This window comes from Carex rostrata, chromosome 3, assembly GCF_964058835.1.
Source record: "Carex rostrata chromosome 3, lpCarRost1.2, whole genome shotgun sequence".
Lineage (NCBI taxonomy): Eukaryota > Viridiplantae > Streptophyta > Magnoliopsida > Poales > Cyperaceae > Carex > Carex rostrata.
Window position 1 is genome coordinate 11,943,786 of NC_135920.1, and position 24,500 is coordinate 11,968,285.

The 24,500-nt window shown below is 34.1% G+C and overlaps 3 protein-coding genes across 4 annotated transcripts; 2 read left to right on the top strand and 1 right to left on the bottom strand.

Moving 5' to 3' along the window:
- Positions 1-6,269: 6,269 nt before the first annotated feature.
- Positions 6,270-10,915, top strand: VDAC4 (voltage dependent anion channel 4). Of its 2 annotated transcripts, none has more exons than XM_078299515.1 (7): positions 6,270-6,437; positions 7,071-7,125; positions 7,643-7,710; positions 8,003-8,113; positions 8,581-8,667; positions 9,288-9,496; positions 10,223-10,915. In XM_078299515.1, exons 2-7 carry the CDS (start codon positions 7,077-7,079, stop codon positions 10,527-10,529), a joined length of 831 nt encoding a protein of 276 aa, XP_078155641.1. In that variant the 5' UTR covers positions 6,270-6,437; positions 7,071-7,076; the 3' UTR covers positions 10,530-10,915. The 2 variants fall into 2 exon arrangements, with proteins under 2 accessions (XP_078155641.1, XP_078155642.1); XM_078299516.1 differs by having other exon boundaries at positions 6,280-6,460.
- A 945-nt stretch (positions 10,916-11,860) lies between these two features.
- LOC144551527 (translation initiation factor) lies at positions 11,861-14,396 on the top strand. The gene is made up of 6 exons (XM_078299518.1): positions 11,861-12,248; positions 12,709-12,806; positions 12,949-13,020; positions 13,490-13,614; positions 13,953-14,025; positions 14,136-14,396. The coding sequence occupies exons 1-6, from the start codon at positions 12,008-12,010 to the stop codon at positions 14,238-14,240; spliced, it is 714 nt and encodes a 237-aa protein (XP_078155644.1). The 5' UTR covers positions 11,861-12,007; the 3' UTR covers positions 14,241-14,396.
- Positions 14,397-14,398: 2 nt separating this feature from the next.
- On the bottom strand, positions 14,399-17,371 carry LOC144551526 (putative magnesium transporter MRS2-G). Its single transcript, XM_078299517.1, has 4 exons — positions 16,945-17,371; positions 16,069-16,466; positions 15,484-15,771; positions 14,399-14,873 (listed from the first exon to the last, which is right to left on the bottom strand). The coding sequence occupies exons 1-4, from the start codon at positions 17,270-17,272 to the stop codon at positions 14,595-14,597; spliced, it is 1,293 nt and encodes a 430-aa protein (XP_078155643.1). The 5' UTR covers positions 17,273-17,371; the 3' UTR covers positions 14,399-14,594.
- Positions 17,372-24,500: the final 7,129 nt, after the last annotated feature.

The window sequence follows — 24,500 nt, forward strand, 5'->3', positions numbered from 1 at the left end:
AAAAATAAATAAACACCATTTCAATAATAATCAATAATAAAAAGAATAAATAAGTAGTATTAAAAAAAATTAAACATAAATAAGCAAATTTTATCTTACATTTACATTTTTTTTATGCACTACAATCAATATAAATAATAAATAAGTATTAATTTATTTTTCAAAATAAAGAATGAACAACTATTCATTTTTTTTTTATCTAACAATTTTCCGTAACAACATAAAAGATAAAAATTAAAATTCCACCTTATAATGTAATACCTCTAATGAAATAGATAAGCTTCTTTAAGCCATTGTATTAATAGAAACGAACAAGCTTCTTTTAGGGCATTGTATTAATAGAAAATTAAATGATTTATGAAAGTAAATCATCTCTTTTCAAATAATTTTGTATAAGTTTGATATACTATATTTTTTTTTCAAACAGTGAGGGCTCAATTTTTCGTAAATGTCACCTATTTTATATATCTCTTTTTCATCATTCAAATAATGTCAAATCATTTGACTAAATTGAGTTTGTCCATAATAGTTCAATATAATGTTTTGACATACTACAGGTACATTGGCGTACGACAGGTACATGACTAATAATAGCAGGAATTTTCTTATTTGTCATTCTCTTCACTTTCTAATTATTTCTCCACTTCTAGTGGTAATTCTTTTTGTTCATTTATTTTTCCACTTCTAGTGGAATGATGCACTTTTTCTTCATTATCACGTCCATATCTAATAGTTTGTCCATCATATTATTTTCCACTTCATGTGTAACTATCATTTTGTTCAACCAGAACAAGACATGTGGCTTCAATAATTTATTATAATTGAACTTCAGGTCAATTGATAAAATTGATGAAATAGCTTCAGGCCAATTTCATTAATATAATTTATATTCATATGGCTTCGGGTCATTTCATTAACATAATATAATGTAAAAGATAATGTATAAACTCGAAATATTTCTTGAATCTTCTTCGGGAAGAGTACATCAAAAAATTCCACATCATATAAATCTTATTGAAATCTTCTTCAAGAAGATATATTGAAATATTCTTCAAGAAGATATATTGAAATATTCTCATATTAATTTTTGTGAGCCACATAAATCTTCTTCAGGAATATTAAATTATTAAAAAAAATATGAACATCACATTAATTTTTGCACATTATTAAAATTTTTTTTTTCATTATCTTTCCACTTCAGGTGGAAATATGTGTTTTTGTAATAATCACCATGATAATAAACTCATTCTTGTACGTCCATGTCCACAAGTTTTTATTTTTTTCAAATTTATTATTATATATTACTACATTTACTTCAAGAAATGAAGCATAACAAATTGAATTATTTTGTCCAACAACTCATTATAATCTCTTCAACCATAAAGAGATAATAAATCAACTTATAATATCTCTTAACTTCTTCAAGAAGATTAAATTATTGAAAAAAAAATATATAAACATCATGATAAATTTGCGCATCATATAATTTTTCTTTATATCTTCTTCAGAAAGATCTTCTTAATATCTTTTGAAATCTTCTTCAAGTTGATAAAATGGCTACAATGGCTTCGGACCAATTGCTCGGTGCATTTTATAAAATTGAAAATTTTCGTAATATCTCTTGAAATCATCTTCAAGAAGATTCAATTATTGAAGAAAAAAAATATATGAACCGCTATACAATATTTGTACATCATATAAATCTTCTTCAAGAAGATTTTTCTTTTAAATCTTCTTCGGGAAGATTAAATTAAAAAATGCACTTCATATAAAATTCTATGAATCATACTAAACATCTTAAAATAAATATAAATAAATTGATAACTTATTTCATTTAGCAATTACTAGGAAATATTATTTATATAAATAAAATTGAAATAAAAGTTACTAAAATTATCTCGAATCTTCAACTAGTAGAGCTCTCGTGCTGATAACGTGTTATAAGATAAATATGAACAAGCATAAAGAAGAATAAGCAAAATAGAGATGAAAAAATGTCAATCTCTTTATTCATACATTTCTCATATGTGTGTACAATACAATATTACAAAGCCTCTATTTATAGGCTACAAATTGTAAATGAAAAACCATCTAAATAAATAGAGAAATAAATTTCAATAGTGGTGGCCATCAATTCCAATTGTAGTGCATGGAGTAGTGGGGATAGTGGAGAATTAATGTTGGGAGTTATGGACATCACATTAATATTTTATTCATAACAAAGATAATCATTTTTAGTATTATTCAAATGTCAATTACGAGTTAAATCCACCTACGGTTAAATTTCCAAAAAAAAGAGAGAGTTAAATTTACTGAAATTTTTATTAATAGCATAATAAAGAAAAAAAAATATACCAAAATACCCTCATTTTGTGAGAATTTCATCAATAACCGTAGGTTTAACTCGTAGGTGAATTTAACTCGTAATTGACATTTGAATAATACTAAATCTTCTGATCTATCTCCTTGTAGGAAGAGGTGAATAGTAGGAAAGAGATGGGGTACAAATTAACTTTTACATTTTTGCAGTTAACTCATAGGAATTCCATCAATTACGAGTTAAATTTAATCTGCGGCCCCAATTTTACTATTTTTACTTAGAAATCGTGTTGGGGTTCAAATTTGAGCTGTTTCATGCTAAAATATTTTGGTCGTTTGACATACCTCAAACTTCGAGCTTTTGGTTTTATCATAAATGTTTATGTAAACCAAAAAAAAAAAAATGTTGGGCTTCAAATTGAATGTGTTTGCGGCCTGGCTAAAATATTCGGCCGTGCAATCCCCATTAAATGGGTTCACAGATTGGCTCTGCGGCCTAGGTAATTCTTGAATTCTTATCAAACGAGGGTGTTTTGGTTTATTTTTTTTTATTATGGTAATAAAAAAAAATTAGGTTCAATTATTTCAACAAGCATTTATTTGATTAAATCGTACAATAGAGAAATACGAGGAGTTTCGTCTTTACATTTGTATATATTTAATTTTTTTTCTCCGATAAATTAATTTTCAATTTGTTTTTTTCTACAGCCTTACAAATAATACGAGGAGGTTTGTCCTTACATTTGTATATATTTAATTTCGCACCTAATTATTCGAGGAAAACTAGAGTTCTCTTAAGTTAATTTCGATTAGCTTAATGTCAAAATTTATTATAATGATTTTAAACAACAAATTCAAACTATTGAAAATTTGAAATCGATTTAATTTACGAGTAATGCATTTACATATCAAATTATAAATTTTTGACTTAATTTAAGATTAAGCGGTTAAAATAAAAAATTATAAATTAATTTTAATGCATTTATTTATTATTATATTTTAACTATTTAATTTTATACTAAATTAATTTTATTTAAAATTTTATAATTTTGACATGTAACGGTTCACTTTGAAGTCAATCCAAAATTTGTAATTTGTAAACTTATAATTTTGATATTTTAATTTGGCTTTGGACCGTAGGAGCCGATTTTTTTAAAAATACCCAAAACAAAAAATAAATAATTTAAAATACCCAGGTTTCGGACAAAATTTTAAAAATGCCCAAACCGCCTCAAAATTCGGCGGTCCGGAATTATAATTCCGAACCACCAATAAATTCGGCTGTCCGGATTTTTTTTTTTTTTTTTTTTTTTTTTGCAAATCAAATTGTTTTATATATTCAGATTTTTTGCAATAAAATGTACCTCTGATTTTTCTTAGCAAAACAGCTTGAAAAATCATGAAAATATACCGACATGTAGTCTCGACATCCTAGAACAGCACTGCCAAGTTTCATGTAGAATCTCTGAACAGAACATGAGATATAAGCTCGTAAAAATAGCCCCAACTGATTAATGTTTCATCCGGGGTCCAACTTTGCACTTCTGGTTTCCTTGGTAAAAAATCTCCAAAAATCATGAAAATTTACCGACATATAATCTTGACATCCTAGAATAGCACTGCCAAGTTTCATGCAGAATTTCTGAACAAAACGTGAGATATAAACTCGCAAAAATAGCCCCAACCGATGAATGTTTCTTCCAGGGTCCAACTTTGCACCTCTTGTTTTCTTAGTAAAACATCTCCACAAATCATGAAAATTTACCGACATACAGTCTCGACATCCTAGAACAGCACTGCCAAGTTTCATTCAGAATTTCTGAACAAAACGTGAGATATAAGCTCGCAAAAATAGCCCCAACCGATGAATGTTTCTTCCGGGGTCCAACTTTGCACCTCTGGTTTCCTGAGAAAAACATCTCCAAAAATCATGAAAATTTACCAACATACAGTATCAACATCCTAGAACAGCACTGCCAAGTTTTATTCAGAATCTCTGAACAAAACGTGAGATATAAGCTCGCAAAAATAGCCCCAACCGATAAATTTTTCTTCCGGGGTTTAACTTTGTGGTTATTTTTATTAGTGTTTTTTTGTTCTTATTTTTGTTGTTGTACTATTTTATTTTAGTGTTATTTTTGAAGTATTTTTGTGTTCTTATTTTTTTAGTGTTTTTTTTTCAAAATTGTTTAATATTTTTTTATTGTACGAATACTATCATAAAACATAGTTTAACCCAAAACTAAAACTAAAACATAATAAAACATAAAACATAATAAGCTAACCATAATAAGCTAACTAAAATATAAAACATAATAAGCTAACTAAAATATAAAACATAATAAGCTAACTAAAAACACAAACATAAAACATAATAAAATATAAAACACTACATAATAAAACTATAAAAAAAAACCCACGAGCTCTAAAACATAATAAAACTAACTAAAAATAAAACAAAAAAACTAAATGCTCAACGATACTGCGAAGGTGTATATCGGTCAGCTGGTTGGCCCCTGTTCTCTCTGGTGAAAACCCGAGCCTGATGCCAATCATTCCACTGTACTTCTCCTTCCTGCGCCACGCGAGCTGGTGTGATCTCCTCCATGGGCTCAGCCTCTCTGCTCATCATGAGTGCTGTACCCCATGGATCATCGGCGGTGTGGGTAGCTGGCGGTGGCGGGGGGGTATGGAACAAGGATGCCGCAAGCTGGGAACCATAGTCAGGCTGAGTCCCGCTACCAGAGGCCTCCCAATCATGAGACCTCTCCGGATACGGCTGACGCGGTGTCGGGGAGGCGGCTGTGTCCAACTGATACTCTGGAACAAAATCTGCAAGGCTGAAAGTCAAGCTCTCATCCTGCGTAGGGTGGATCTCCGGAGACTCCCGCATCGGCTGGATCTCTGGAGACCCAGCCTGGTGCTCAATCAGTGTCGGCATGTAGGTAGGACCCTGCAAAGATACCAATAATTTAATAAATTTTACCTAACTTACTTTACCGAAGGAGAAAAGTGTAACTATTTTGACATAAAATATAATTAAAACTAACTTTAGTACCATAATTATCACTAATTACAAATATTTTAGTACCTACATTGACACTAATAACCACTAAATTGGTACCGTAATTAATTAACCCTAATTATAACTAATTAGCACTAATTACGATCAAATTTTGGACTAAATAATTCAAGTTAAAATTAAAACTAACTTTGGTACCATAATTATCACTAATTATAAATATTTTGATACCTACATTGATACTAATTACTACTAAATTGGTACCGTAATTATTTAATCCTAATTATAACTAATTAGCACTAACTCAACTAACTAAAAAAAAAATACTAATTTTGGTACCTTACTAACATAATTGGACTAATCTACAACTTTTTTACACTACAAATGAAATTTCAAAAAAATCTAGGGACTTACTTGCAAATTGAAAGAAGAGAGAAGAAGAGAGGAGAAAAGAGAGGAGAAATTCGGGTGGGGAGGAGAGAGAGTGAGATTTTGAGAAAATGAATTGTGAGGAGAGAGAAACAGGCTTTGGGGGGTATTTATAAGCCCGGACCGCCGAATTTATTGGTGGTTCGGAATTATAATTTCGGACCGCCGAATTTTGAGGCGGTTTGGGCATTTTTAAAATTTTGTCCGAAACCTGGATATTTTAAATTATTTATTTTTTATTTTGAGTATTTTTAAAAAAATCGGCCGTAGGAGGGTAAAGTCACTATTCAGTTATTTCCAAGGGTACCTTTTGAAAATTGGAAATAAATCTGCTACGATTCCAACCAGAATTGTAGGACCCACCTTTTTCAAATCTAACCATCAATATTTTAGAATGCACGAATCCTAAAAACAGTTGATTTTCATGCACGAATCTCTAAATAAATGAGTGGTTGGATTTGGAAAAGCAGGTTCCTACGATTCCTTAGAATCGTAGCAGATTTATTTCCTTGAAAATTCGCCTTCACTGTTGTGTTGTCGTTCCTTTTGTAAAACCCTTGCTCTAATTTTGACTTCAGTTTCCCTAAGCCCTTTCAAAACTAGGGTTTTTGGGGCTTCACTTTTACTGCCACTAGCCACAGCTCCCTCCTAGCTCATCTCTTCTCCAGTTTCGATCTCTAACCCTTTTAAGTTGTTTCTCACTCCATCATTGTTCTTTTTTTTTTCTTTTTTTTTATCGTTACTGTTTTGAAAAGTTGTGACTTTTAAGTTGCATGATTTATCGATTTGTATCTGTTTGCGTTTATGAGCCGACTTTGAACCTCAAAGATACAAAAAAGATCGGGTTTTGTTTGGTACCAGTTTTTGCTTAGTACTGTTGAGTGACCCAGTTCAGTATGTACCAGTGAAACGATTTCGAAATATATTTCTGCATTGAAGCAAACGAAGGGGATTAAACTTTCCAATGTTTTCCTTTTCTGGGCGCACATTACATCAGCAATTCGGCCTAAAGGATTCAAAATCTCCACTGAAACCTTCCTCTTGCTGTAATTGTTGCTTTTTTATTTTTCATTAGCAAGTCTGATTACTTTACAGCTTGCTAGATGGAATAATAGATCTGTGAAGGGTGAACTGGTCATTTGTTAACCATTCCATTTATTTCACTGTCTCATCATTCACTTCTAGATTGCCTATAATGGATTCTGATATCATAATATTGCTGTTGTTGCAAATACAACTCTGTCAAGAAATAAATCACCAGTTGGGCTAATTTTTTTCCCTTTTCCTTTACCCTTTTCAGGGAAAGATGAGCAATGGCCCAGTTCCTTTTAATGAAGTTGGAAAGAGGGCTAAAGGTAATCATTTTGAAGTTCTTGTTTGTTGAATCGCCTTGCGCTACTTTTAGTGTGAAGGCATATTGCAAGAGCTCTAGTGATATCTACTTGCATATTTATTTTTTGGAGTTTGACATTGTATTACCATTTGATTAAATTTAGTGTCTATTGTTATGGCTAGCTGAAAATAGAGAACTTAACAAGTGCATTTGGGTTGTATGATATAATTCTCTTTTCAGGACCTGCATGATGCATTAGATAGCAAATAACTAAATATATGATAACCTGGGACCTATTTGTTGCCAAATATATTTTTATGTGATACTTTCAATTTTATCTTTGTAATTCTGTCTCTGTTTACAATATATAAAATTCTTCTTTTTACTTTTGGCATCATTAAAAATGTCTTGTCTAGTAATCACCTGACAAAATTATCATTTTTACTTTTTGAAATTTTATATTATTTCTTCCTGTGTTGTTAACAAGGATATTTAGGTGATTATAATTCAATCTTTGGACTTGTTTATGTTTATTGCAGATCTTTTGTACAAGGACTACAATTTTGACCACAAGTTTTTGCTAACATTGGCCAGTAAATCTGGATTGGTACATACTTTGTTGTAAAGTTATTGTTTGTGCCCTTACTCTTACTCTATTAATTATCATAAAATTCCTGAAGTTCTATCATCCTCATTCTAAAAGACAGAGGGTTAGTTTAGGTATTTTTGAAGTTTGAACTAATTACGCTTGTTGTTTCTCATTCTAAAAGACATACAAGTGATATTATTTGGTTATGCTAGGAAACACATGAAATTGCCCCCTTTCAGTTCTTTTCACTAGCTTTGTTTGCAATGCATCTCTTCTAACTTGGAAATGCCTTTTCTTCTTTTTATGACAGGGACTGACTGCAAGTGGTGTGAAGATCAAACAAGTATTTGTTGGGGATATTAGTTCCAAGTACCAGAATGGTAGAACTACTGTAGATGTCAAAGTTGATAGCAATTCAACTGTAATTCTCTTCTTCTCTAAATCTTTCTCCAGAAAAAAAGTTAATAATCCAAGATAGTACTGGACCTATATATTGGCCAGAATTTTAGGAACTATTTTTTTTTTTCATATACTCTTTTCTAAATATGTCGTGACTGGTATTATGGCAGTAGGTGTCAGTGCCTTATCTAACTGGTTGAGTGCTGTCTTTTTTCAACCATTCTTTGTTCTTTATGCTAAAAGAAAAGTTGTAAGAAAAGAAAAATTTGAATCAAAAGGTTGGAAATTCAGCAAAATGTTTTCAAACTGTCATGGTAAAATTTGTTATTTCATGTGATAACTGACATAATCTTAACAGGGAAAAGTATAGTTGATTAAATCTCATGCAATGTCAATTACCTGTTCAACTATTTGCTCTCAAGATGCCAAATCCAACACCGGTATATCTTTTATAATTTATTTTTCTCTAAGTTGGATTTGATCTCCCAGGTCTCAACAACAGTTACTGTGAATGAAGCTATAACCGGCTTGAAGTCTTCTTTCAGTTTCAAAATCCCTGATCATAAGTCCGGCAAGGTCACTACATTTTATTTATTCTTTTTGAACTTCCTAAAAGAACATACCTGTTCTATTTGAGATTTTTGTGGTATCTTCTCGGGAAAAGATAAAACATTCATTCTAAGCCATGCTTCCTGAAAGTAGCCCTTTTTCTGTACTTTTGCTTTCAAAATTCAAAGAGACCAAATACCTGTTAATCAAACTAGATTGACACATTTTGGGTACTTACAAAAATATGGCAGGAGCAAAGGTGCATTTTTTAATTTGTCCCAGTTTTTTTAATTGCTGCTATCCCTTAATATGGTTTTTTTATTCTTTTTGAACTTCCTAAAAGAACATACCTGTTCTATTTGAGATTTTTGTGGTATCTTCTCGGGAAAAGATAAAACATTCATTCTAAGCCATGCTTCCTGAAAGTAGCCCTTTTGCTGTACTTTTTCTTTCAAAATTCAAAGAGACCAAATACCTGTTAATCAAACTAGATTGACACATTTTGGGTACTTACAAAAATATGGCAGGAGCAAAGGTGCATTTTTTAATTTGTCCCAGTTTTTTTAATTGCTGCTATCTCTTAATATGGTATCTCCTGAATCTACTGTTTAGTAAATATAAACACAGTAAATGTTGCTATTTGACAGCTTAATTTGCAATACCTCAATGAGAAAATTGCATTGAACTGTGGAATTGGTACGACAACAACACCTCTGATTGATTGTGCGGCTTCGGTTGGCATAAAAGAACTGAGTTTTGGTGCTGAGGTTGGTTTTGACAGTGCCTCGGCATCTTTCACCAAGTACAACTGTGGAGTAGGTTACAACAAACCTGATTTCTCTGCATCCCTTGTTTTGTAAGTCATCTAAACATAATGTCTCCTTTGTCATTGTTGGGAACAGTTTCATGTTTGACTCATATGAAAAATTTGAAATATCATCTATAGCCTGCAAAGTGAGAAGATATGATATGCCCCTCTAAATCGTACCAATTGTTGCTTTATGTAAATTTCTTAGTAGTTGCAGCAATTGCTTCTTTCTGTTCCCAATCAATGTATAATATAGAAACACGAGGTGGCATGGTACTGTGGGGTCTTTCAAAATAAATGAGAGAGAGAAAGGGGGGGGGGATGCTTTTCATTTTTTTTAGTGGTCAACAGAATAAGATTTTCCTGCATTTTGCACCTGTGTAAATTTTTTTTTTTGCATTTTGCAGCAATTTACATCAATACCCTTCTTAAAATTATAAATATTATTATTACTGTTATTGTACTTATTTACTAATTTAATATTTGCAAAAATAATACACTTGATCATGATTGTTCATAGAATGATACCATAATTAACTTCCTGCTCCATTCAGCATTCAAACCTGTGGCAGTGAACTCTAATTTTGCATGAAGTCACTCTAAACTTGAGCCTTAATTGCAACTGACTAGATGAAATTAGATGAAATATCTAATTCAAAAAACTAATGTCTGTTGTATATACTTCTTTCTTCTTTAAATTCCAGTACTGCAAAATTATTTTCCAGTCTAAACTGTTATGATCTCTCTTCACATTTCATATTGCATTGTATCTAGGGCTGACAAGGGAGAGACACTAAAAGCTTCTTACATCCACTTGTATAATCCTGAAAGAGGAGATGCGGTTGCTGCTGAACTAACCCACAGGTTCAATTCTGGGGATAATAGTTTTGCCTTTGGTAGTTCTCATGCAATCGATCCCCTAACCACACTTAAAACTAGAGTTTGTGATAGGGGAAGGGTTGCGGTTCTGTGCCAACATCAGTGGAGACCGAAATCATTTATCACTCTCTCAACTGAGTATGACCCAAAGGCATTCAGTGAGCCTTCTAAAGTTGGCCTTGCTCTAGCTCTTAAGCCTTGAATCAACAATGAATAATTGGTTAAAAATAGGTGAATTGGGTTTTTATGAACTTGGTCAAGAACTACATCCCTTTTTTTTCATTTTTGTTCAATTGGAAATTCTTAAAGTTGGCACAATTCAGGGATGAACATGTGAATTTTCAAAGGAGTTTTTGAGTTTCTAGATGTTTTTCTCTGTATATTTGTTTGGGTGGAAAGCTAAAATTCACTTTCAAAGTGCGTACGCATTTGCTGTAAAAGAGCAGGTTGTGAGATCTATTTCATCAAAAACTGTACTGCTATTGGATCAAATAAGAAGCATAGCGGTGGATACACTTCAATTGCTTAGGCATTCAAGTTTGTACCGGATTCTGTGTTACATGTGTGAATCAGATGTCTTTTTACTAATGTTGGTAAACTGCTTTTTTTATTTTATTTTATTTTTATGAGTAGGATCTATTAAGAATAGATTAAATCTAAGAAATATTAAACATAGGAAAAAGTTGTAGACATGCTAGTTTTTTCAATTTGTTATGCACTAAATTTTATATAATTTGTGTGTTATTTGATGGTTCATGAAAGATCATTAAATATAAGTTGTTGTAGCTTTCAAGTTTTTTATCAATTAATAATATATTTTTGGAAAAAGGTGAATTGGTGTCACCCTTTTCATTGAAATTTGAAAATGAAACAGAATTTACAGATTAAGAATGAACAAAAACTGTTAAGTGTGATCCTTTAAAGTAAAACCTTGGCACCTCATCTCAACAACACAAATCCGCTTCCTTTGCTGAAAATAATATTTGTTTTAGAGAAGAAAGAGAAAAATTGGTAAGGCTTGGGTACTATGGATAGTATAGAGGGCTATGATGCTACGGCTCAATATTTGGGTTTTTAAAATCTTAATAGTCAATCCGAATCGTTCATCTTGTTCTCCATATTAATGTGTTTGGAGATCAAATTTTACATTTTTTAAAAAAAATTTACTATTTTTTTAGCTAGATAGAAAACCACTTTATCTAAAAAATTCTACACCATTCAGATATTTTATTTTCTATCTATCTAAAAAAATAGTAAAATTTTTTTCAAAAAATATAAAATTTGGTCTCCAAACACATATTAATATGGAGAACAAGATGAACGGTTCGGATCGACCGTTAGGATTTAAAAAACTCGAATATTAAGCCATAGCACCGTAGTCCTTATGCTATCCATAGCACCCAAGCCTTACTCAAAATTGGTGACATGCAAATTTAATGTGCGTATTTCAATTTTGTTTGAAATGCCAAGAATAATTCCGAAAAAAAATAAATAAATAGGTTTTGAACATCAATGAGGTGGCCACGCGACGCGACCTTAGTATTTCCGAATTATCTCTCTTTCCTTGGCTTTGCTCTCTCCACGCTTCCTCAGTTCCCCTTTTGCTGTCTATCTTTTCCCCTGCCTTTTTCTCTTTTCTCTTCAAGCACTTTTCAGAGAGAACGGAGAGGAAACAGAGAGATGCAAATGCTTACAACGAGCTCAGTTCACCTCCGACCAGCGCCGCCTAAAATTACAAAAACGCCCTTCTCGCTAGTAACCCCAAAATCTCTCTCCACACATGCCCTTGGCAAAAATATATCAGTACGAGAAACTGTTCAACTAGAAACCCAGAAGGAAGAAAAGAGGAAGCATGGAGATTTAGTTTTACACTCGATTGCTCCGTATTCATTTGTACTGGCATCTAAACTACTACCAGGAGGTACTTTTGGCATTTTCACCGGGTTAGTTTATTTCAGTAAATTGGAGAGATTTTTACTGTCAAGTATCGCCATTCGCCGAGCTGTTCCTTGTATATCTTTGTTTCGGTTAATTGATTTTTCATTTTAAATCTATCCTACTATATGCCCCATTTTGATTAAATGTACCATCTAAACTGATTTACATTTTTGGGGTCTGTCATGCATAATTTATGTTTGATATAGTATATATTTTCTTCTTGTTCAATAATTTGAGACACCATGTTTCAATGTATAGCTTCCTTTTTGTATCAGTATTGTCGAATCTATATTGTTTCCGCAAGCGCAAACATAGTCTATTATTTTATGATGAAGTCATAAAAAATAGAGCTGAAATGGAATGAAGTACAGATTCAATTCAGTTGCATTTTCAGCAATTTTGCTGATTCAAATCCTCTATTTCTTGTTTTGTTAAATCTGTAGCTGATGTGGTGGAGTCTATTTTTGGACCATTTGTCGATCTTGTCAAGACATGGAGTCTTCCCGAATGGCTAGTTCACTGGGGTCATCCTGGTAATATGGTAAAGTTCTGTAAAACTGCGCTGGAATTACCGTAGCCTTTTAAGTAAGAAATTACCAGTGGCAATATACGGAGAAATTCGACATGGCTTACTGTTTAATTGGCACAGTATTTTTATTTTTGTATTCAAATCTTTTGTGTAGGCTGTGGTGCTTTTTGCAATGGGTGGCTATGGAACTTATCTTGGATTTCGGATAAGGTTGTCAAAAGATCCAGTAAGTATTTACACAAACTTCTAGTGCAATTAGTGAGATATTATGGAGGTTACACTGAGGCATAATTAAAGATTATATTTGATAAAAGAAAAGAAAAATTGGTGATCACTAACCCCTCCAATCGCACCTCATAATTCAAGTTAAAATATTGTTTTTGCTAACTGTCTATGTACAATTGCAACAGTTAGCAACCTGATCTGGCATTACATTATGTAGCTTTTCAAATATTATATAAAATAAATCATTTGCAATGAAAATGTTTAACCGAGCCATTTTTTAAAAATGACGTAAATAACATTTGCATTTTCCCAAGAAATAAAAAAAAACAGAGACGTAAATAACATTCACAGAAAGTCAGAAAGGATCTTTCTCCCTACACGGTACACATTTGAAATAATTGAGCTGAAAAAAAAAATCATTCCTGTTGTCTTGACATCGATGTTGCTAAGCTAAAAAATAATTATTATAGGAGGAGAAGGCCAAGGCAAAAGATCTTCACCCAAAGCTTCTTGCTGGCATGTTTTTCTTTTTCGCACTAGGTGCAACCGGTGGTATAACAGCTCTTCTGACTTCTGATAAACCAATTTTTGAGAGGTACATTTTATTGGGAGTAATATAACTTTCGGTGTTTGGTATCTTGGTAAATACGTGACCAAAGTGGAGCACCTAAAATTGTTCTCAAGTACTGATACTTGGTTTATGATTTCTATACCGAATTTTTTGCATTTGAGCATGATCAATGCCTAATATCCCTGATCCAATTGATGAAAACCCCGAGAACAAAATTAAAAAATAAACTCGGGATGTTATGACTTACTGGTACACACTACCCAACTTATTTGGCGCAGACCTCATTAATTCCGTAATATTGTTACGTTCTGACATTCTTTTTTCAAACCCATGCAAGTTCTAATAGTGTTTCCTGTTTTTAGCCCGCATGCAGTTTCCGGTGCAATCGGCCTTGGACTGTTAACTATCCAATCTATTCTACCGGCTTTGTTTAAGGTAGTATCCGTTGCAATCTCAGGCCTAGTTAATTCTAACAATTAGATGGTATATTTTAATAATTTATTGAGCTGTTTATCTAAAATTGCACCTGTGATGTTTTCATTCAGGACTATCCAGGTTTACGAGTTGCACATGGACTCCTTGGTAGCAGCATCATGACCATTTTTCTAATCCATGCTGCATTTGGACTCCAGCTTGGTTTAAGTTTTTAGCAACTCTTTAATTACAGCGAAGAGTTCTTTCATAGAGAAAAAGTAGTTTAGCGATACAAACTTGCACCGTGCATCATTTTTCCCCATTTTATGACATGTACAATATGAACAATTGTTTTTCTCCTTTTTCTCAATAAAAAACACTTGATGGTACAACATATTTGCTTTTCGTCTATTCTAAACCAATAAAAAGGGGTCATCCTTTATTCGTCATGTGAATTCCACATGGAACAAAGAAGCAATGCTATACATATATATATATATTACTACCAAGCATACAAAGCATAACATATCCAATTTGCAGAGCACTATAAACAACAGTGTGCATCCTTGCCTCAAGGATCAAAGCAACATTCATGGGTCAAGTAGTTTGTTCCACCTGGCGTAGGCCAACATGATCAGAAAAATTACGAAACATCCAGACAAGGTGCCCCCGATAAAAGGCCCAAAGACATTAGTTGTATTGAAGAGGCTACTTGGTATGTTCATTGAAAAGGCACCACATATTAACATGCTGAGCGCAATTGCAAACGATGCCATGGTTAGTACAAGCTGGAGCTGAATCAGCTCATTTCGCTGGTTGTCCAGTTGTATGTTCACGTAATCCTCTGTGTCATCTATGTATTCCCTTACCTGCTCAGTTCAAACAAGCACAACAGACTCAGATCCTCTCGTGCCACAAGAATTAACACAATAAAAGGGCCAGGATAAGCAGCACTTGACACAACAATATACAAAGTAAGATTATAAAAGAAAGAATCATCGGGGTGTTGCTATCAAATAAAATTTGCCTTATGCAATTAGCAATTAATTACTAGTAAAAACAGCTATATTCTACCAATCTTTTCATGAAAGAGAATCCATCAGTGAAAGGAAGTTATAGATAAAATAGAGATTATGTTACATGGTCCCCTCCAAATGGCAAATTATTATTGGTAAGTCCCACCAAATGGACATGGTGATTTAATAGGCAAGTCCCTAGCCGTTTTTTCCCCTACATATCATAATTCCTATGAATTCAGTGTTTGCAATCAAAGCCCCTTCTATTTTGGATGCCTTTTTTTAAAAGAAGAAGAAGAAGAAGATATGTACCATTAGTCAACACTGAGCAATTCGAATTAGAACAAAAGAAAAGAATATGAACCAATAGAAACAAAGTCCAAAGGTTCAGTAACTTTAAAAAACTAGGCGAAGTAGATGAGAATAATAAAATTGCAAATTATGGAAAAAGGATGGGACTAACCGACAAAATTCGGTTGCGGATACCATCCAGCTGCATGAAGTAGGCTTCTAGGAGCATCTCAAGATCCTCTACATCATTATCAGAGTACATGCTGGTTGCAATGCTTATGCTACGCTGATACCTATTCGAGTTCAGTCTCCCCATGTTGGTGCCAGCTGGCACGATGCTGTTTGAAGTACCACCTGCCATTAGTGCATCCAATTGTTGGTTCTGAATCTGTTTTCTTGTCAGGTACAAGTCCGACATGTCTTCATTATCATCCAATAGGTGTTCAATTTCGTCCCTGACCTGACAAATACAGGTGTTTTATTATGAGAAAATAATGGCAACCATGACCATAACATCAATAACTAGTTTATTTTTCAGTAACAGACAGATTAAATCACGTCATTGAAACCGACATGTTTGGTGTCAAAACTTAAATGAAAAATGTGACTCGCAGGCAATCTATTAAATCATTTCTTTATTTAAGTTGATTGCGATTAAAGATGCAAGCAATGGTGGATGTTTTTGGCTTAAGTTGAGTTCTAATATGTTTATAAGTATTTCAGTTCAATTTGCAAAATGCTCGAAATTCAAGCATACCTTCTGAATGCGTGCAAACAGATGAGTCAGAATACTCTTCAAGCTCCTCACTCGCTCGAGATTCTTTGTACTGACATTCCGTGCTAGCTCATCAAGCACAGGATATGCCTCCCTCTCTAGATCAGTCACACTAGAGCCCAAAGAAGAGCAGACCACCTCCAGTGCAACCTCTAGTACTTGAAACTCAAATGGAAGCTCTCGCTCAGCTTGTGAAGGTACTTCTGTCCCTTGATTCTCTCCATCGTCAGCCCGGGTTGTGGTTTTTAGAGGGACATGCTGCCTCAGTTGATCTATAAATGGGAGAACTTCTTGGCATAGAGGGTCCAGAATTAAAATTTCTTCAGCAGTAACAATGGCTCTGATATGCTCAAGATTAACAACAATGGCTTTCTCCCTTGCTGAGAACACCAATAGAAATTACCAAAGAAATTAATTAAAATCTGATTTGTAAAACTTAGCCCCCCTTAAGCTTTCTTATTTTGCAATGGCTCTCAAAAATTTCTGACCATTGTATGATTCCTAATTTTAAAAGAATATGTGGCAAAAATTTAAAACACAACTGTGGACTTAATTGTGCCTTATCAAGGTTATTGGTAAATTGTAAGTTACTACAATCAGATGATTAATACATATGTAAAATAGAATAATAACTTTAGTTTTCTATTAGGAGCATTATCAGTTGCACAAATTGAATTTTTGCCACATATTTAACCTAGAATCAAATTGAAAGGATAGGGCCCTGGATTACATAATTATAATTTTTTTTTTCTTCTAAACAATAAAATAAGCAATTCCCTGCAGAAAATTACTTGGATTAAACTTAAAATGACGTTATCTGAAATGAAATCTCTACAAAGAGAAGAACAGGCAGCTCACCCAAGATATTAGACGACTGAGAGAAAACCGGCCCAAGGATGCGCAAATCCCGTGCCGGGATCCCGGCTCGCCTGATGATCACACTCTTATCGCATTCCAAAATCTCGGATTGGCCGGTCCGATCGAACCGCATCCACAATCTCGGCCCGGTCTTTTTTTTATTGTTCTTGGCGCCGGCGCTTAACACAGCAGCGGTCGTCGCCTCAGTGGAGGAATTGATCGGGCTTGGGCGGCCGGAGGTTTGGAGCGGCGACGAGTCCGACCGCTTGGATGGTCGGAGCTTTCGCAAGAGGGAGGCGATGGGCTTCTTCCCCGATCGCTTTCCCATTTTCTGGGTCGGTACGGTTCCCTATTGTTTTGGCCTTCTGGTTTTTTCACATTTTCTTTTTGTTTGATTGTGCTTTGATCATTTCGATTCAGCGCTTTATCGCAGTCGTGCTGGATATATATTTATAAACATGTTACCTAAAGTAACTCAAATTTTGACTTAAGATTTCGGACCGTCAGATCTGCTCTGCCACGAATATTAAAGGGACCACGTGCATTCTACATCCGAACTGATTGGCGCGGATTCTGATCGTACGGTTCGGATTTAAACTCAAAATTTGAGTTACTTCAGAGGACTAAACTCAAAATATGGACGGTGGAAAGATGACAGATTGTCCCTGCCGCCCATTTTATATCGCACGGTCTCTAAGGGCTTCAATAAAAAAAAAGTATCGCACGGTCTGTAGTCAACGTAGTTTTTTTTTTTTTACTGAAAACCCGTACGCACGTAGTCAACGTAGTTAGCTAGCCTTGACTCGAGTAAGTGGACAGACAGCTCTTTTTAGAGAATTTTTTATTTATATAATAATATAAAATTAATATAAGATAACGGATAGTCGGGATAGATTGTACGGAAAGTTTGATCTCAAAAAAAGAATTTGAAATTTATTTTAGTCTCTTAACTCACGCAGCCCAATACTTTTCTTCCCCCCTGTAAGGCTGTACTGGTAAGAGCCTGGATATTGACATCTCTCAGCCATTTGAAAACTAAAACTACATGAAACAAAAGCTTGTCTTGTTTGAAGAAATCTTTCCTGGTTGAAACATGTATCAAGGTCTGGAGGTGCCTCACAAGCTTTTGTTTCATGTAGTTTTAGTTTTATTATTAGGGTGAATGTGGCTGAGAGATGTCAATATCCAGGCTCTTACCAGTACAGCCCTTGCCAGTAAATATGGCATTTTTGAAATAAAATTATCACCCTCTGATGGGCTGGAAGCAGCAATCAGGGATTTTAACTTTTTACAGGCCTTGTTAGATAGTAGAAACAAAAAAAAAAAAAGGCCCCTACATGTACTATAATTTAGCCCTCTGCCTGAATCAAAATTACTGGCCAGCTTGTCACAAAGGATTATGCCTCTGAAACTCAATATGAACCTTGAATTGGACTGATATAATTCTGATAGCGGATAACAAACTAAAAGTGACTTTATTAATCGAGTAGCAAGTAGTAGATAATTTTGGGGACTCACTCACCTAAGAACAGGGGACTTACTCACCCTAAACATAGCATTAAGCTAAGACAAATAAAACTAAAAAAAAACTAATTTGCCCTTAGAGTCTAAGGCTTATTTATAATAAAAAGGAAAGCAAAAACTAGCTGTTACAAATCGTTCAAAATATGGTAATAAAGCAGCGTGATATTCTCTCCTTAATGAGCTAGGATATTATGCCTTTTAAATTGCATATTTGGCCGTTGACTCCTTGCCAAAATTGCTACCATGCACATTTCAATTATTTGTAGAATCTAGCTGCACCATATTCTCCTCCCCATGAAAAGGACTCGACCTCGAGTCCGCTTGGTGTGCACTAGCTGCCACATAATACGGATATAGGTCGGAGATGTTAAAGGTTGGACTTATATTCATGCCATTTGGTAGTTCAACACGGTATGCATTAGGTCCGTATTTCTTGCTAATGCGGCACGGTCCAATCTTTTTGTTCTTGAGCTTGTGGTAGGTACCTACCGGAAAGCGCTCTTTTCTCAAGTACACCATGACCAGATCACCTTCTTCAAATTCTACATGGCGACGATGCAAGTCAGCTGCCTCCTCCAAAAGTGGCTCACAAATCGTGTATCTCGATCAGAGGTGATTGTCGCCGGCACTCCATGCAAGCGCACGACCTCCTTAAAAAATAGTCTTGCTACATTTGACGCATCAATTGTATTCCTGCATGGGACAAAATGAGACATTTTAGAAAACCGATCAACTACTACAAAAATAGAATCATTACCTCGCTGTGTCTTCGGCAGTCCAACCACAAAATCCATGCTTAGGTGCTTCCATGGGGCGTCAGGAATTGGTAAGGGCTGGTACAGTCCGTGGTTTTGCTTCTTGCCCTTAGCCCTCTGACATACCATGCACTGCTGAACAAAGCGCTCCACATCTCGGCTCATTTTTGGCCAAAAATATCGTTCCTGCAACAAAGCTAAGGTTTTGTCCCTACCAAAATGACCTCCTAATCCTCCACTATGCAATTCATTAAGGATATGAAGGCGTAATGACCCACTTGGCACACATAATTTATTTCCTTTAAATAAATAGCCATCAGTAATTGAAAAGTTATTATTATCCTGCTCATTACCATTTTGGTAAAATTTTGAAAAGTAAGGGTCATCTTTATAGTGTTCAGGGAGCAAATCAAAACCCAAAATTTGAAAAGACATTGTTTGAAGTAGACATGTTTTTCTACTTAGTGCATCGGCAACTTTATTTAAAACTCCAGATTTATGTTTAATGAGAAAATTGAATTCTTGGAGATATGAAGTCCATTTGGCATGCCTTGAATTTAGTTTCTTTTGCGCATTTAAAAATTTGAGTGCCTCATGATCTGTATGCAATATAAACTCTTTATGAATTAAATAATGCCTCCAAAATCTTAATGCTTGAACAATTGCATAAAATTCCAAATCATAAGTTGAATAGCATCTTTTGGCATCATTAAGCTTTTCACTGAAGAAACTAATTGGGTGACCATTTTGACTTAAAACTGCTCCAATTCCAATATGAGATGCATCACATTCAACTTCGAAGACATCATTAAAATTTGGTAAAATTAGAACAGGGGCTTCAGTTAGTTTTCTTTTAATTAAATTAAAACTTTCGTTAGCCCTTTTGGTCCACTCAAAATATTTCCCTTTTATACAATCAGTAACAGGGGCAATTAAGCTGCTAAAATTCTTTATAAAACGACGATAAAAAGTAGCTAACCCGTGAAAACTTCTAACTTCAGTAATAGATTTTGGTGTTGGCCAGTCAACTATTGCCTTAATTTTCTCATTATCAACCTTGACACCTTCCTTTGAAATAATATGACCCAAAAAAAGAACACTATCTGTCATAAACTCACATTTTTTTAGATTTACAATTAATTTTTCTTTTCTCAAAGCTTTAAAAACTTCATGCAGATGATTAACATGCTCTTCTTGTGATTTACTAAAAATGAGAATATCATCAAAATAAACAACAACAAACTTACCGATGAAAAGACGCAATACCTGGTTCATTAATCGCATGAAAGTGCTTAGGGCGTTTGATAGCCCAAAAGGCATGACAAGCCATTCAAAAAGACCGTCACGTGTCTTGAAGGCAGTTTTCCACTCATCTCCCGGCTTAATTCTAATTTGGTGGTATCCACTTTTGAGGTCTATTTTTGAAAACACTTGGGCAACATGTAACATGTCTAGCATGTCATCAAGTCGAGGAATGGGAAACCGATACTTTATGGTAATTTTATTAATGGCTCGACTATCTACACACATTCTCCATGTTCCGTCTTTCTTTGGTGTAAGAAGAGCCGGTACAGCACAAGGACTAAGACTTTCTTGGATTAAACCTTTTTTTAGTAACTCACCAACTTGTCGTTGCAATTCAGCATGTTCAGTTGGACTCATACGATAATGTGGGAGGTTAGGTAAAGTGGCACCAGGAACTAAATATATTTGGTGTTGAATATCACGCATAGGTGGCAATTCATTGGGAAGGTCTTCAGGTATTACATCAAAATATAAATCAAGTAATTTAATTATGCAGCTAGGAATTTCCAATTTATTTTCTATCTTTGAATGTGACACAAGTGCATATGCTACTGGTTGGATTTTGATAATCTTTTCAAATTGCTTTAAAGAAAGAAGGCTTATTGATTTTTCATTCTCTGAAAGCTTGTTCGGAATATCTTTTAGAGGATTCAAAACAAATTTTGTTTCATTGAAAATAAGAGAGTATGTGTTATTTCTACCATTATGTTGGACACTTCGATCATATTGCCATGGCCTACCTAATAATATATGACATGCATCCATAGGCAAAACATCACACCATACTTCATCACAATATTTTCCAATTGAAAATTTGATCAAACAACGTTCATTAATTGGCACTTCACCACCCTTTTTAAACCAGGAAATTTTGTATGGTCTTGGATGCCTTTCACATTTTAAATTGAGTTTATCAATCATTTCCTTAGAAACCATATTTTCACAACTACCAGAATCAATCAAAAGTAAACATTTTTTATTGTACGCAGTGCAAAAAGTATGAAAGATATTACCGCGAAGCCAGTTGTTGTTCTCTTTCACCTTTGGTGCTGTTAACACTCGTCGTATAACGAGACTTTCTGCCCCACTGTCCGGATCACAAAATTCTTCTGCTGCCTCATCATCTGACTCCTCATCAATCTCTTCTTTATTAATTAAGTTTAGTCTGTTTTGTTTTTCTCTCTCAGGGCATTGATAGGCAAGGTGACCTGATTTGTGACAACGAAAACAAGTCTTTGTGCCACCTCTATTATTTTGAGTTGTTTTGTGATCATTTGTTTTGTCATGAATTTGAGGTTTTGAAAATTCAGAACGCGATGTAATATTTTTGCCTTTTTGAAAAATTCTTTCTTTCTTTTTAAAAGCTCTAGTCAATTTTTCTTCTGCCCTTCAGGACATTTGAAAAGCCTCCTCTAGATTGTTAATGCGATGCAAAATTAATTCATCATAAATTGAAATTTTTAACCCACTCAAGTACTTTGCAACCATTTAAATTTAAACGACTCAAGTACTTATAAAATTCTTCTGTGTAACTAGCAACATTTTGTCTAAGATGATGAAATTTTCGGTACAGACTGGTGTAGTAATCAAAAGGAAGGTATTTCTCATCCAATTTATCTTTCATTTCAGTCCATGTAGTGATGCGACGTAAACCACGACGCTCACGACTTTATTGGTACTGTTGCCACCAAATTAAGACACTACTTTGAAGTTTAGTGGCCACAAATTTTACTTTTCTATCATCAGTGAAATTTCTCCATTCAAAAAAAGTATCTAAACTAGCAATCCAATCACAATAAAGTTCAGGATCGAGTGTACCGTGAAAATCATGCACGTCCACGCGTATGCCCTTATCAGCGTTCTCGATTGCTCGTGCAAGACGATCCATGGCCCAAGCAGCTTGTGGCGTTGAGTCATGCCGGTTTTATGTTGTGGAACTCGAAGAGTCGTCTCCATCATCAGGAGGGTCCTCCGGCATGTTGAAGTGTGGTTGTGTTTCATTCGACATCCCTTCATCACGTCGGTGAGGGAGTCTCTCCTCCAACATCTGTCGCAGTTCAACAACTGTCTGCCGCAATTGTTCATTCTCAGCGAGCAGATTATTGATATCTGACTCCTTGTTTGTTGGTAGTCGTTTCGGTCTTCCCCGAGCCATGATATGACCCGCTCTGATACCAGAATTTGATAGCGGATAACAAACTAAAAGTAACTTTATTAATCGAGTAGCAAGTAGTAGATAATTTTGGGGACTCACTCACCCAAGAACAGGGGACTCACTCACCCTAAACATAGCATTAAGCTAAGACAAATAAAACTAAAAAAAAACTAATTTGCCCTTAGAGTCTAAGGCTTATTTATAATAAAAAAAGGAAAACAAAAACTAGCTGTTACAAATCGTTCAAAATATGGTAATAAAGCAGCGTGATATTCTCTCCTTAATGAGCTAGGATATTATGCCTTTTAAATTGCATATTTGGCCGTTGACTCCTTGCCAAAATTGCTACCATGCACATTTCAATTATTTGTAGAATCTAGCTGCACCAAATTCTAGGCAGGGCCTATACTCTACCACTGAGAATAGGATTAAGGGAATAAATTGCATTTCTTTTCTGTCCCATTTATTGTTTCTTTTCAAACAAATAATGCATAAATTGCATATCTTTGAACTTTTTAATCTACACAATTAAAGAGAGGCCAACAAATTAAAAATCAACACCACACCTCTCCTTTCTCCCATCCAAACAGTAACTCCTCCCCTCCGCTCCCTCTCCATTTCCCCTCTTCTGGAGCAGGTAAACGACGTGGACAGCCCGTCGTTTTTGAGTTTTTCCCTTCTCTTTAATGAAGGTCTTCTACTCCTCTCTGGAGCACACTAAAGGTTGAATCTTCTGCAACGTGTAGGAGCGGTCATGAGCGAGGCATGATATGAAAATTTTCGTATTGAATATGGAAATTAACTTTACAATTTAAACAGTACAGTCATGAGCCAACCATTATACGTGATATAGTCGAAAATACGTATTGAAACGATACGAACACCTGTAAACATGACAAAAATACGTCTAACACTTCGTTTCTCTTAGAGCTAAACATTATTTTTTTTATGTTTTTGGTGGAGGAAAAATGTAGCAGAAGTCAATTGTAAAATATAAGTGTGTGATGAGAGAGATAAAAGAAAATTGATATGTCCAGTTTTTTTTTGAAAATATTTGATATATCATATATTAATACTTGTTTTTAATGCATAGGTATCCATAATTTCGTACGTCAAATGTAAATTTTTTCAAATATACAATATAATAAGCATCATGACTACATAATTTGAGAGTTTTGGGTTATTTAAACTAACATGATGAAGAAATTTTTTTTAAAAAATAGTTTGCTATATTATGCCAAATAAATCTTGTAAGAAATATTGAGATGTGGTTAATATGTAATGGTATTATTGATAATGCATATAAAAGATCCACTGCCTTTGTATATATGTCTTGATAAATATACGCGACATGCTGTTATACCCATACTTGAGGTGTGATACGTGCCTTCTTAGGGATCTTAGGGAGAATTAATGTATGAATAATTATTTTAGTACCAGCGCTATAGTATCCGCACTTAGAAGAATGATGTATTATGGTTCCCACTAATTATATGGTATCCACTAATTATTATTCTAAAAAGATATTATATAGTCCCTACTAATTGTTATTCTAAAATTCCAGTAGCACCTTTTCACTATGGTCCCCACTAATTATATGGTCTTCTTTTCACAATCCCTGCACTCGTCTCCGCGTCAACATTTCTCTAACAAAAATAGTTGACCTCATAGGAATAAATACTTCAGTGCATAGACATAAATACTTTCAATGCTTAGATATTAATACTTTCAATGTCATATGTAAAAAAATACTTAGATATTTATACATTCGTAGATATAAATACTTAGAATATAAGATATTAACACTTAAAAAATAA

What these genes read in the sequence shown, in the direction of transcription:
- VDAC4 (XM_078299515.1), top strand. Translation starts at nt 7,077, where the DNA reads ATGAGCAATGGCCCAGTTCCTTTTAATGAAGTTGGAAAGAGGGCTAAA. An exon ending in AGTTGGAAAGAGGGCTAAAG is followed by an intron (nt 7,126 to 7,642) that starts GTAATCATTTTG and finishes TGTTTATTGCAG; the next exon opens with ATCTTTTGTACAAGGACTAC. An exon ending in TGGCCAGTAAATCTGGATTG is followed by an intron (nt 7,711 to 8,002) that starts GTACATACTTTG and finishes TTTTTATGACAG; the next exon opens with GGACTGACTGCAAGTGGTGT.
- LOC144551526 (XM_078299517.1), bottom strand. Translation starts at nt 17,272, where the DNA reads ATGGGAAAGCGATCGGGGAAGAAGCCCATCGCCTCCCTCTTGCGAAAG. An exon ending in TCAGTCGTCTAATATCTTGG is followed by an intron (nt 16,467 to 16,944) that starts GTGAGCTGCCTG and finishes TGGTGTTCTCAG; the next exon opens with CAAGGGAGAAAGCCATTGTT. An exon ending in TCCGCAACCGAATTTTGTCG is followed by an intron (nt 14,874 to 15,483) that starts GTTAGTCCCATC and finishes TGAACTGAGCAG; the next exon opens with GTAAGGGAATACATAGATGA.
- LOC144551527 (XM_078299518.1), top strand. Translation starts at nt 12,008, where the DNA reads ATGCAAATGCTTACAACGAGCTCAGTTCACCTCCGACCAGCGCCGCCT. An exon ending in GGGGTCATCCTGGTAATATG is followed by an intron (nt 12,807 to 12,948) that starts GTAAAGTTCTGT and finishes TCTTTTGTGTAG; the next exon opens with GCTGTGGTGCTTTTTGCAAT. An exon ending in TAAGGTTGTCAAAAGATCCA is followed by an intron (nt 13,021 to 13,489) that starts GTAAGTATTTAC and finishes TAATTATTATAG; the next exon opens with GAGGAGAAGGCCAAGGCAAA.